Source organism: Balaenoptera ricei, chromosome 1, assembly GCF_028023285.1.
Source record: "Balaenoptera ricei isolate mBalRic1 chromosome 1, mBalRic1.hap2, whole genome shotgun sequence".
Classification (NCBI taxonomy): Eukaryota; Metazoa; Chordata; class Mammalia; order Artiodactyla; family Balaenopteridae; genus Balaenoptera; species Balaenoptera ricei.
This window is the reverse complement of record NC_082639.1, coordinates 96,347,269-96,359,603: the sequence shown is the minus strand read 5'-3', so window position 1 is coordinate 96,359,603 and position 12,335 is coordinate 96,347,269. Positions and strand designations below refer to the sequence as shown.

Below are 12,335 nucleotides of genomic sequence, written 5' to 3'. Positions count from 1 at the left end.
ATAAGAGAATAAAAAATAAACAAGGGAAGAAAACAGCTTTTAAAAATTTGGTCCATCTATTCTTAGAATGCAGCACCTTGTGAAAAATAACAACCCATCAGTATGATACACTGAACTAGAGGTTTAGAATTCAAACTGTCCAAGGTGAAAATGACATTTCAAGATCCACTTATGAATAACTGTAAAAATTCTTGGAATTTTCATGCCAGGAGGTGAAATCTGCTGCAAGGCTGAAATTATAAGGTTAGGGAAGACTGGCCATTAAGGAGCAGAATACTTCCTCTTTACATAGAGCCTAATGGATGGCAATTCTACAGCCCAGGGTTTTAATCAGGTGGAGAAGATGTGACTGTCAACAAAATAAAGGTACTGTTACAGTCCTTCCTGCTAGTGTCTGTTTACTGTTCTTTATTTGTTAAAATTTAATTTTCTTAGATGTGCTGATTTCTTACATGGTCTAAAGACTGGGCACCTAAATTCTGAAACATGATCCATCACAAATCTCCATTATTCTCCACCAAAAAGACACAGGCAATTTTTCACTTCTTTGATTACAAACATCAATCCTTTTTCTCCAGGCTCATAGATATGAGGTTTCATTCCCACATTCTGGCTCTGCTGTAAGAAAAGACCTTTTAATTCAGAATATTGATACAATAGTGATTTGTAAGGCTGATGATCAGAATCACCTTTTTAAAATTACAGAATGCCAGCCCACCAGCCAAGAGTCAATCTCTGAGATGGATCCAGGTGATTTTGACTTAAGGCATTATTTGAAAACCACTGACTGAAACTGTGTCCCTGTGTCCTTAAGGAATGTGCATTTTGATAAATTATTTGGCATAGGGGGGTTGGAGGTGATCCTCATGTAAACACAGGACAAATGTAAATGGTGTAGAGGCAAAAATGTGGAGAACTACTGTTTTTCATTAACAGAAGGGCTAAAAAATTAACATATCAGACAGACGTATTCAAATGAAAATACACAATGCATTTCAAAGTATTAATTTTTTTGGATTATCCCTCATTCTGTGTTATCAACACCATCCCATTAGCCCAGACTATAGAAAGACTACGGTTAAACCAACATTCTACCAGTTCTCATTTCCAGATGATCCTATATCACAGAATACAATAAGGAAAAGATATATTCAAAATGAACAAGAACTATCCCTATTTACATTGTGGGCATAAGTCAATCACCAATTGAAGCTGATAATTTTCTTTCTTTTAGATCCAGTTTTGCCAATCCTAAAAAAAAAAAAAACTGTTAGATAATATGGTTATACCATCTGTATAATTATATTTTTCCCAAGAAAGAAAATAAAAAACTACCAATAAAGGCACTGAAGTGCTGTGGCTTGCTTTCTGAACCAGCTTTGATGACCACCAACCATTTTTTTTTAAACTAGTGAAAGGTCACATCAAAAGATGAAATAGAATCCAATCCAAAAAGATCGGACCCCAAAAGGCACTGCTCAAACTACTGATTTGGAATGCTCAAAATGCATTCTCTTCATTTGCCTTCCCCTAATGGACCATTCAATATTTAATGACATTTGCTGTACATTGTACAAAAGGACCTGCAGGCTGAGGTGAATAGAGCTCTCCACACAACCAAAATGTAAATCTGGAAAATGAGTTTTGACTGCATATCACTAACACAGATATGACATAACACGCTCAGTCAGGCCAAGATTCAACAATACTATTACAACAAAAGATGAACACCTTCAGGGAACCCTTCTACCTAAACCCATTCTCAGACAAAGGCCTAAGCACACAGCAGGGGCAAAAAACAACAGAAGAAAATACTTCCAGAAAGGACTAGTTACAAACAGGAACAAACCTGGACTCTTTACTCACCATTTTAATACTGCTGCCAACTATAACAGATTAAAATCTGTACACACAACAAAGTGGAAAAAAAGTCCCCAAATCAATAGTTTCAGCAAAAGAAGGTACTGACTAAGGATTACTACAATGAACATTGCTACAATAAAAACAATGGCAAACAGGGATTTGGCACCACGTTTACAAAGTAAAGGCATGCACTGTTAATACACTTTAGATGTTTCCCAACAGAAAAAGCCAATGGAAGATGGAAAACAAGGGGCATCTTTTACAGAACTCCCTATGACTGAGACGGACAAGCAAGAATTAAAGTGGTCAATTTAGCAGATGTGTAGCAGCAAGTCACTGGTTCTGTTTCGAATTTAGCAATTTGCATTTCTAACTGGCAGCTGCCCTGGGTGCGTCTGTATCCAAGAAGCTGACTTCATCATACTACATCAGCATTTATCTAGTAATTTGGTGATCAGCATAAACCAGGTTAACCTTCAACCACAAGCTTAAAAGAAGAGCTGGAATCTTACTACAGAATTCTTCAATGTAATTACCGTTTAGAAACCATAATGGTATTTTGAACAGGATAGTAACATAAATTTCATCCAAAAAAGCTATAATTAGAGCCCCAATAATTGTAAAGAATTAAGTAATTATGGAAATATTATATTCTGACCATACCAAGAGTTAAAAACAAAGAGTTCCTACTAAGAGGAAAATTTTCAAGATGATCTGGTCACATCATGTGCATAGTTAAGACTGTTTGTGTTTTAATAAAGATTCTTTCACAAAGAAATAAAATTTAGTGACGTTATTCTTCCCTTGATAAAACAACAACAACAACAACAAAAAACAACTTAAAAAATGAACTACTGGTGGTTTGTCAAGAAGGAAAAAAAAAAGAGTAAGCTACATATTGAAGTTCTGGAATGCAGCACCTCAACTTCACATCTGCCCTAAACATTTGAGATTGTGAAATCCAAGTGATGTCTTGATGATCAAATCATACTTTACAGTTGTTCCAATTCCAATGTCTGACTTTAGCATCTCATGTCAATTAAGAGTTCCCTAATACAGAAGATTGTGCTAAAGAGTACTAAGATTCTGCATGCCGCTGCCATTCCCTGGTCCCGTTCATGCTTGCAGCTGCCCAATGAGACAGCAAAAGAAGTCTGGTCTCAACACTCCACACCGTAATAACTACGAAAGAAGAACATTTGTAATTAGAAAAGTTTACAAAGTCAAGAGACATCACTACAGCACTATAATTAAACTGTTCAAAGTTTTACCTTTTATTTAACATCCACACTCTTCAATAAAGTCCACATTCCTTTAAGTTGTTTTTAATGATGACATCTGTAACAGCATCAAAAACAAACTGCACATTCTTGGTGTCCGTGGCACAGGTGAAGTGGGTATAGATCTCCTTGGTATCTTTTCTTCTGTTCAGATCTTCAAACTGGCACTGAATGTAAGCAGCTGCTTCTTCATATGTATTGGAACCTGAGGCAGACACCCAATATTCTCAGTTCAAATTAAAACAGCTGCTTGGACTCAACTAAGTCAGGCCATCACAATTTACTTATGGAGAGAGGAAATATAACACAATTGAAACAAACAGATCTCTGTTTTTCTATAATCATTACATGTTTCTTGAGTGCAGAATCTCATTATAAGAAAAATAAAATTATCACAAAGATCCAAGAAAACAAAACCTTAAGTTTCTTTCCCTTTTATTTAGACTTTTTAGCTAAAAAATCTAGAAAGCATAAAAGGAAAGTAGGGAAGTAGGAAGATGCATTTCTAGAAGAACATAACTGTTTAAAAGGTCACAGAGCTTGTGCTCCTTGGAGTGATGCTGAAATAAACAATTCAAAAGGGGAAGTCATGCTTCTTTTCAAAATCATTCCAGTTTTAACGGAGCTTAGCCTCAGAGCCTTAGGGCAATAGTTTAAATAACCAAAGGTAAACCAGTAGATGCAAAAGGGAAAGGGGCCTGAACTATATACGTTTAAATGGTGAATTTTATGGTATATGAATTATACCTCAATAAATCTGTTATTTCTTCAAAGAGGGGGACCTGAAAGTTAAACCCTATTTCAACAACATTGGTAATTAACACTCTTAATCGCCTGCTTCCTACACAGTCTTGTCTACTTGTGAATCTTTAGAATAGCCTTAGAAACTGTCTGCAGAGCCAGGGAAACTCAACAAAGACAGCATACACAGTTATTCCTGTGAACTAGGGGCTATTTTCAGTGACATTAAGCATGACAAAAATATATCAACAAATAAATATATAAAGACGACTAAAAAAGAAAAGCTTAAGAAAGAAATGACTATTATTTAAACAGACTATTTAAAGAACGGAAGGAAGACAGCTTGGTAGGTGCTTGAAACAGATTTACTGAGATGTGCAGAACCTCTGTAAATTAAAGGAGACAGATGTTTGAAACACGTAACACCAGATTTTTGTCTGGTAGGAACGGATATTGATACTTGGGAAATCAGGACTGTGAGAATCCTTAAGAAGAATGAAGTCAATGGAAGATAGGCCACCACCCAAAAATGGACATGATATTGAGGACCCTTTGCTATGTGTGAAGATTCCCAGCTGAAACATTAATGTCAATCCTTGACTTGTCTTAAGTAATATTGTTCTCCCATTCTAAAACTTGGATACTTTCCATCAACTTACCCAACTCTCACCTCCCTCCTCCCTCTGAACAGATGACGACATTTCCAAATTCCCTAAGAAAACAGAGGCTATGGGGCTTTAAACTACATCTCAACTGCTTAGCCCACCACCTCACTTAAAAAGTTATCTATATCTGCACTTATTTGTACCTTTGGTCTTAGAGATGTCTTCCTTTTGATTCAAAATTCAACCGCTCTATCTATACTTTTTTTTTTTTTAAGTTGAAGTGAAATTCACATAACATGCAATAAGTTTACAATACAGTGGCATTTAGTGCAGTCACATGTTATACAATCACCACCTCTCTCTAGTTTCAAACTTTTCCACCACCCCAGAAAAACACCCCGTTCCCATTAAGTAATCATTCCTCATTCCCCTTGTGCCAATTTCCTAATAACCAACAACCAATCTGCTTTCTGTCTCTATGGATTTGCCTATTTGGGATATATCATATAAAAGGAAACACACAAATGTGACCCATTCTGTTTGACTTCTTCCATTTAGTATAAAGTTTATAGGGTTCATCAAAGTTGTGGCATTATTAGTACTTTATTCCTTTTTATAGCTAAATAATACTCCATTGTACAGATATACCAATTTGTTTATCCATTCATCCTACCTAGACTTTTGATTCCTTCTTTTCTCACCTGCTTACAAATCTTGCTCCATCAATTACATCCACTTTTTGTAACTTCTCTTTTGCTGTAAGATCTTACCTCTAAGCCCATAAACATTTAAAGATCTCTCCTTCCCCTGTAATCTAAGCTGCTCAAGAAGAGGCTACACTTGTCTTCATTTCTTCACTTCCCACTCAGTAACTCACTGGTCCTGGCTCTACTCTCATCATTCCACTGATAATGCTCTCCATAACAGTCAGTGATCTCCTGACTGCTAACTCCAGAGGCCATTTTTTCAAAATGTATTTACTTACCTGCATATGACATTGTTGACCACTCCTCACTATTTAAACTCTCCTCTTAGTTTTTAATACTTTGGCTTTCCAGATTCTTCTCTTTGTATCCTATACAAACCTTTCTTTTTCTCCTGCCAATAGAGGCTGGTATTCGCTCTCATTCTATTCTTTTCTCTCCTCATTCTATATCATCACTCTAGGTCATCTCATCCATTTCCATGTTGTATTTACACATGATCCCAAATCAATATCTGTTACTAACCTGTAACCTCTCCCCAAGCTCCAAGGCCACATATATAACTATCTGTTAGATATCTCCATCAGGATGTTCCGTAGATACTTCAAAACCAACATTCCTAAATATGAATTCAGATCACAGTACCGGCACCCAATTAAGACAGAACTCTGAGAGTACCTTTGACTCGTCCCACTTCCTTACCCTAGCTACACCCTTTCACCTTACTATATAAAGCATTTACAGTGTCTGCTCAGCTAACAAGAGGTCCCTTTCCTAGAAATACTCAATTCTGATCTAAAGGTCATAGTGATACAGCCCTGGCACTCATGTTTGTGTCCCTAACCTCATCTGATTGAACTAAGGGTTTCTGCCTGACTTAACCCTGGCCAGAATCTCTCTCTTTTAGGAATTTGAATCTTGGGCCAAACAATCCCAGTCTAGCCTGGTCTTTTAAATGGAGGAGATATAGAAACTGTGGCAGGGCCATCTTTTATCACATAAACTGAGCAGCAGAGAAAGTTGGTAAGGAAAGAGAGAAGAATAGAGAGACACAGAGAGGAGAGAAAAGACATGCGGAAAGAAGTGCCCCCAGGGTTCTTGACAGTGCTTGCAGGGTTCCTAGTTCTAATTGCATTCTTGAGAACTGTCTGCATTCTTGCCCTTGACTTCTATGATATATCCCTGTATCTTCATCAAAAGTTTCTATTTGCATCCTAAGAGAGTCCTCACTAATTCAACTCCCCTACTATCTCTCTTTATTGCCATCTATCACATAATCTTTCTAAATCAGTTTCTACTACATCATGTACCCCAATGAATATCCTTCAATAGCTCCCCATTGTCTCAGCATGGGATACAATGCCCTCCACGAGCATCCTTGCCCACTTCTCCAACCACTTTTCCCCACCACTTTAAGCTCCAGCGATACCAAATTCCTCCTAGGTTTCAGAACAGATCATGTCATTTTTAACTCCATATTTTCATATATGCTGTTTCCTCTTCCTAAAATGTTTTTATTCCCCCGTCTGCCTGATGATTTATAGTTCATCCTCTTACTATCTCACTCCAAGTGTCATTTCCTCTAGAAAAAGACTACACTGATCCCATTGAGGTAACCCCTTCTTCTGCTCTTCTATTAATGAACATTTTACACTAAAATGAAATTCTTCAAGTGTGTCTCTCTCTTTCTACAACTAATGTCAGTTTTCTGAGTGTAATAACTGCACCTTAATCTTGTATTTTGTGAATATATTTACACCAAATTTTGATTTTTATCATTCTTTATTTGCCTCAGAAAATGAGGACGAAAGAAATATAAAATAAACACAGTAAACTCGATTATGTCTGGAATAGCACTTTAGACTTAAGGGGTCTTAATCACATGCTTAATGTTGATACCACTACCAGTGAACACTCTCCATAAGGAGATACACACAATGTTCAAAACAAAAGACAGCTGTAGGAAGGTCACTAAAGTTTTGATTCAGGATGTATACCTCCAACAAAATCTTTCATGATCCCTCACCTGTGTATTCTGGATAACAGATAGTTAATGGACTCCTCTTTATTTTTTCCTCAAAAAGATCTTTCTTGTTGAGGAACAGAATGATCGAAGTGTCTGTAAACCATTTGTTGTTACAAATGCTGTCAAACAGTTTCATGCTTTCATGCATTCGGTTCTAAAAAAGAAACAAAGGATGATAGGTCAGTAGCAAAAAAGTAAAAGTAGATTAACTGTTAATGAACAACAGACCAAAAAGGTTTTTTTTTTTTGGGGGGCATGCTACAAGGCATGCAGGATCTTGGTTCCCCGACCAGGGATCGAACCTATGCCCCCAGCAGTGGAAGCACAGAGTTCTAACCACTGGACCGCCAGGGAAGTCCCAGACCAAGAAGTTTTAAAAGCGCTGACGGGCAATCATGAAAAGAAGTCAGACACTGATAACACAAAAGCTGAGTCAGTCCTCGTTTTTATAATTCTTAGAGGTTGAGAGGTGGGAATAAGGACTGGCTAACAAGAGAACTTAATCCTGCCCACATACTCAATGTGCTGTCATATCTCCTAAGTTTAAGAGGGCATGGATCAATATTCTGAAAACTCTAATCACACTGACAAGGAGAAAAATTAAGGATTTTAAGTTTTGGTTCAATGAGTAAATGGATGCACAAAGTCTTCCTAAGAGTTATTTTCCGTTTCCTGCCTGCATTAGACAGGCCTTTTATTTACCAGAACCTCCAACATACCATCTCCTCATCCTCAGCCAGAACGAGGTCATAATCACTGAGGGCCACGCAGAAGATAATTGCTGTCACTCCCTCAAAACAGTGAATCCACTTTTTTCGTTCTGATCTTTGGCCACCTACATCAAACATCCTGAGTAAGGGGAAAGAAAGCACAATTTCAGCAAGGTCACGCACACACACATCTCCCTAAACTGAACTGGTTAGGGAACTTCCCACTATTGCATATTCAAAACCCCATTTATAATAGAAAAGACAAACAAGGAGCAGATAAAATGTAGTCAAAATAATTATCTGTGGTTAAATGTAAAAGAGAACAATATGAGAAAATAAAATTTAGGAACAATTAAAATTCTCATTTTAGATAAACAGTTGAGCCTCTTCACTATCAAAGCTTGTGTCAGACGTGCCAAAAGTCAGCAGAGTAAGCACTGAAATGGATTAAAGGAAGGAGGGAAAAAAGACAGGAAAAATGAAGAGCTGAACAATACAACTTAAGATAGTAACAATAATAACTAACATTTACCAGACACTAAACATCTTAAAGTACATTAACTAATTTAACCCTCATAACACTCCTGACAGTACTATTATTATCCCCATTTTACAGATGAAGAAGTTGAGGCACAGATATGTTAAATAATTTGCCCAAGGGAACACTACTAACAAATGGGGACTGGAACTCTAACTCCAGCACCCAACCTGGTACCCACAACACTACTCTACCTCTCAAAATGGTTTATCTCTCTAGCTAAAAAAAAGAACAATAAATCCCCAACTTGCATTCTGCTTCCATAACTCTACTGATTCAAAACTTTGTTTTCCTTACTTTTTGTTTGTTTCTTTTTTTTTTAAATTGAGGTATAATTGAGATACATTTTTCTTTAAGGAAAACATTTTAGAGATTAATTACAGAAAAAAGTAAATTATATTTTATGGTAGGACTCTAAGAACCTAATATCTAAACACAAAATTTAACCAATATTTCCCAACTCCAAGTCTTATTTAACCTAATTAAAAATAACAAAGCCTCAACAGTTCACACATTTTATGTTCCACTTCAGATTAGTTTTAGACCACTACTCCCTTCTGGGGTGCTTACTTGACATCCTGAGTCAACTGCTGAACTACTGTCAGCAGTGTCCTCATCTACCACATATAGTAAAAGGAGGACCTGCACGGCTTTGTTTTTTAACTGGTACTAGGGTCTGAGGAGGTATGCATACAAATGGTTAGCTACTCTTAAGATATATGTTTGATGACAATGATAAAATGTTTTAGGGTTAAACTCTGCCAAGCTGGTTCAGTGTGTCAGATCTACAGTGACTAGGGATCTATTTCCAGAGAATTTTCCCCCTAGAGATTGAGAGAGATAAGACACAGTTGAGTAATTTCTCAATGTATGTTTGAAAGAGAACAGTCATCTCATCTCTTCATGACCCAACTTTTTCTTTTGGTCTTTTGATCTTCCCCAGTTCTTTTCAACCTTTAGTCCTGACACCTGGAATGAGGCAATCACAAGTTGGCTCTAATACAAGGTCATATGATAGGTTTTAAGAAAGCTAACATCACATATTTCACCATGGACCTTTCAAGAGCAGACACACACTGGTACACCAATAATTTGAATTTGCTCCACCATTTCTTTCTATAAAGTCCGTAAAACTGGCAGAACACTGTGAAGTTCCCAAAGTGGGCTTTTCGCACATATTAACATTTACAGTATCATTCACTAACAGATCAACATTTTATAGACATTACCTCATAACTGAGAGGCAAGTAAGCAATTACACAATGCCTTGCATATAGTAGATGCTCAATAAATGTTTGAATAAATGGATAGTGGTTTTGCCTAGAGAGAAGAGGAAAAGGAAGAAGTGATAGTACTTCATAACAAGATATCTACATGCCAACAATAAAGTGGGTGCAGCACCTTAATTATATCTGGCTATTGATCCTGACATAAAATGACCAATAGGAATCACCTAACTAAAGATCAATCTATGACATCAACAAAAGTTTCCCATACTAAATAAATAAAGGTCATGACATATAATTATGAATGGATTACTAATCTTATAGCACACCAAGAGATATCTCACTCCTACGGTTTCATGGGTGATAATGCATGGAGACTCTGCTATTCTTGTTAAATAAATTCATCAGTACTACGATAAGCAGCTCTTCTATTCTAAAAATATTCAGCTGAACTGCTATTTTCCTGCACCAGGTTTCAAATCTGTTTCAGTGTATTAAGATTTCAAGACCCCAACTAGTACGTAGTAATACCTAAACTCTGTGTGGGTTTTGCAAAACCTATGAAGCAATTTTTTTCAGAGAAAAGAAAATTGAGAGAATCTGAACTAGAAGTTACATTTGCATGCAACAATGCTGAATATCACATTCTACATACAAGCATAATGAAGTAGCTAAAAAGGACATCATATACTGAAAGGGGAAAGTTTACTCCTAATCTCAAAGGTCATAAAAGCAGAAAACAAGAACCAAAAAGACAGTTCTATTATTTACAAAAGACCATTAACACAGAGACAAGCTGAAGCGTATTCTAGAATTACTAGTGCTGATGAGAAAATCCTCTGTATTAGAATACTAGAATCTTCTCTCTCTAAAACAATAATTGTTTATATTATATCATACTTCCACAAAATACCTCTATCCCTAGATCAATATTCCATTCTGTACTGTATTAAGAACTAAGTTGTGCATGATACTGTGCACAAATCGGTCAAAGGCCATGACAATGTTAGCTTCATTCCAGTAAACTGAGAGAGAAGTGCAATCCAGTAAGAAAGGATTGACACTGGTGAGACAAGCATTTCTATTTTAATATCAAAATGCCAGAACAAAGCCACATAAACTAAACCAAAACACTAGCTTTCTATCCTTTTAGTATTGTTGTTACCCTTCTAAACAACAAACATTCAATACATGTTTTGGCGATTCCAATAAAAAAGCAGCTGAAAAGAATACAATTAAAAATAAAATAAAGGGACTTCCCTGGTGGTCAAGTGGCTAAGACTCTGTGCTCCCAATGCAGCGGGCCTGGGTTCAATCCCTGGTCAGGGAACTAGATCCCACATGCAGGAACTAAGTGTTTGCATGCCGCAACTAAGACCCGGTGCAGCCAAATAAATAAATAAGTAAATATTAAAAAAAAATAAAAATAAAAAAAAAAATAAAATAAAATAAAATAAAATAAATTGGTAACCATATTATTACTTTTATTGATACGTAAGTTACAATTTAATTTTGAATTTAAGTTCCTCCAAATGGAAAATATACTTGATGCTATTTGGAGAAAGAAGAAATGTTTGGGCCCCCATTCAGTTTAAACAGTCAAATACTGGCTGATGAATATAATTATGTTTCTAAATCAAAGAATATTGCCTACAGAAATTTTACCTGATTAAGAGATACTAAATAAAGGAAAGATATTTGTGTTTGGCATATCTAGAAAAAGGCTAATGACTTACTTGAAGTACAGGTCTTTGAAAGTGAAATGTGTTTCCACAATGCCTGTGGTCTTCACTCTTGTCCGCAAAACATCTTGCTGAGTTGGAATGTAGTTGGTTTGGGATATTCTATCCAAATCATTTAGGTAACTAAGTAAGTAAAATACACATTTATTTTTACTTAGTGAAGTCAACCATGTGCACAGCAAGTCAACAGACTAAACTAGTTCCTTGCCAAAAGCAGATTCTGAACCTGTCACTAAAGTAGCAGAACAAATCAGATCTTCAGTATCACAGAAAATAATGAGAAAAAAATGAACCTAGCATAGGACAATTAAAGTAGGTTTTATATACACCACACAAAAGTGGTTTTAATTCTACCAAAATTAAACTGTGAAATCCAATTAAAAACAAACAAACATGGAAATGCTATTCTTAATAAAGATTCCTAAAATTTAATACTAAATCAACTGTGCACTGCGCAGTACAAAAACCTAACCAAAACAAAAGCTCTCAGACATTTAATGGGTCATGTGTATGTTTAAACATTTGCTAGGACATTAGAAAATGCTGTTTGAATTACTAAAATTAAAAAGAACTACTTAGCTCAATAAGAATGAGTATTTCCTGTTTTCATTCATGAAACAGAAAAGTTACAGGTTTTTTTTTTTTTAATCTAAGCCAAAAACAAATACCTCCAAAGAAACTTCATTTGTTCAGTGGAATAATTTAAAAACTGCTTTAAAGCTAAACTAAATTCTTCACAATTTCAGGGTTCCCAAAGATTTTTTTTTTTTAAGAATCGGTGATACCATAATAAGTGAATTTTTAATGATCTTCTATAAAACTAAGTACCATCATTAATGTTAAGGAATCAGTCAACCTCAGATCAACAATTATGAGAAAAAAACCTCTATAAATCATGTG

At 35.9% G+C, this 12,335-nt stretch overlaps 1 protein-coding gene across 1 annotated transcript in view; it reads right to left on the bottom strand.

Annotated features, from left to right (window-relative positions):
- Nucleotides 1–993: 993 nt before the first annotated feature.
- Nucleotides 994–12,335, bottom strand: part of GNAI3 (G protein subunit alpha i3) — a 37,825-nt gene continuing 26,483 nt past the window's right edge. The window contains exons 5-9 of the mRNA XM_059927324.1: nucleotides 11,430–11,558; nucleotides 7,939–8,068; nucleotides 7,220–7,373; nucleotides 3,135–3,348; nucleotides 994–3,045 (exon numbers count right to left, since the gene is read on the bottom strand). Of these exons, the coding sequence (XP_059783307.1) occupies nucleotides 3,158–3,348; nucleotides 7,220–7,373; nucleotides 7,939–8,068; nucleotides 11,430–11,558 (604 nt within the window). The 3' untranslated portion in view covers nucleotides 994–3,045; nucleotides 3,135–3,157. The remainder of the gene's footprint in view (nucleotides 3,046–3,134; nucleotides 3,349–7,219; nucleotides 7,374–7,938; nucleotides 8,069–11,429; nucleotides 11,559–12,335) is intronic.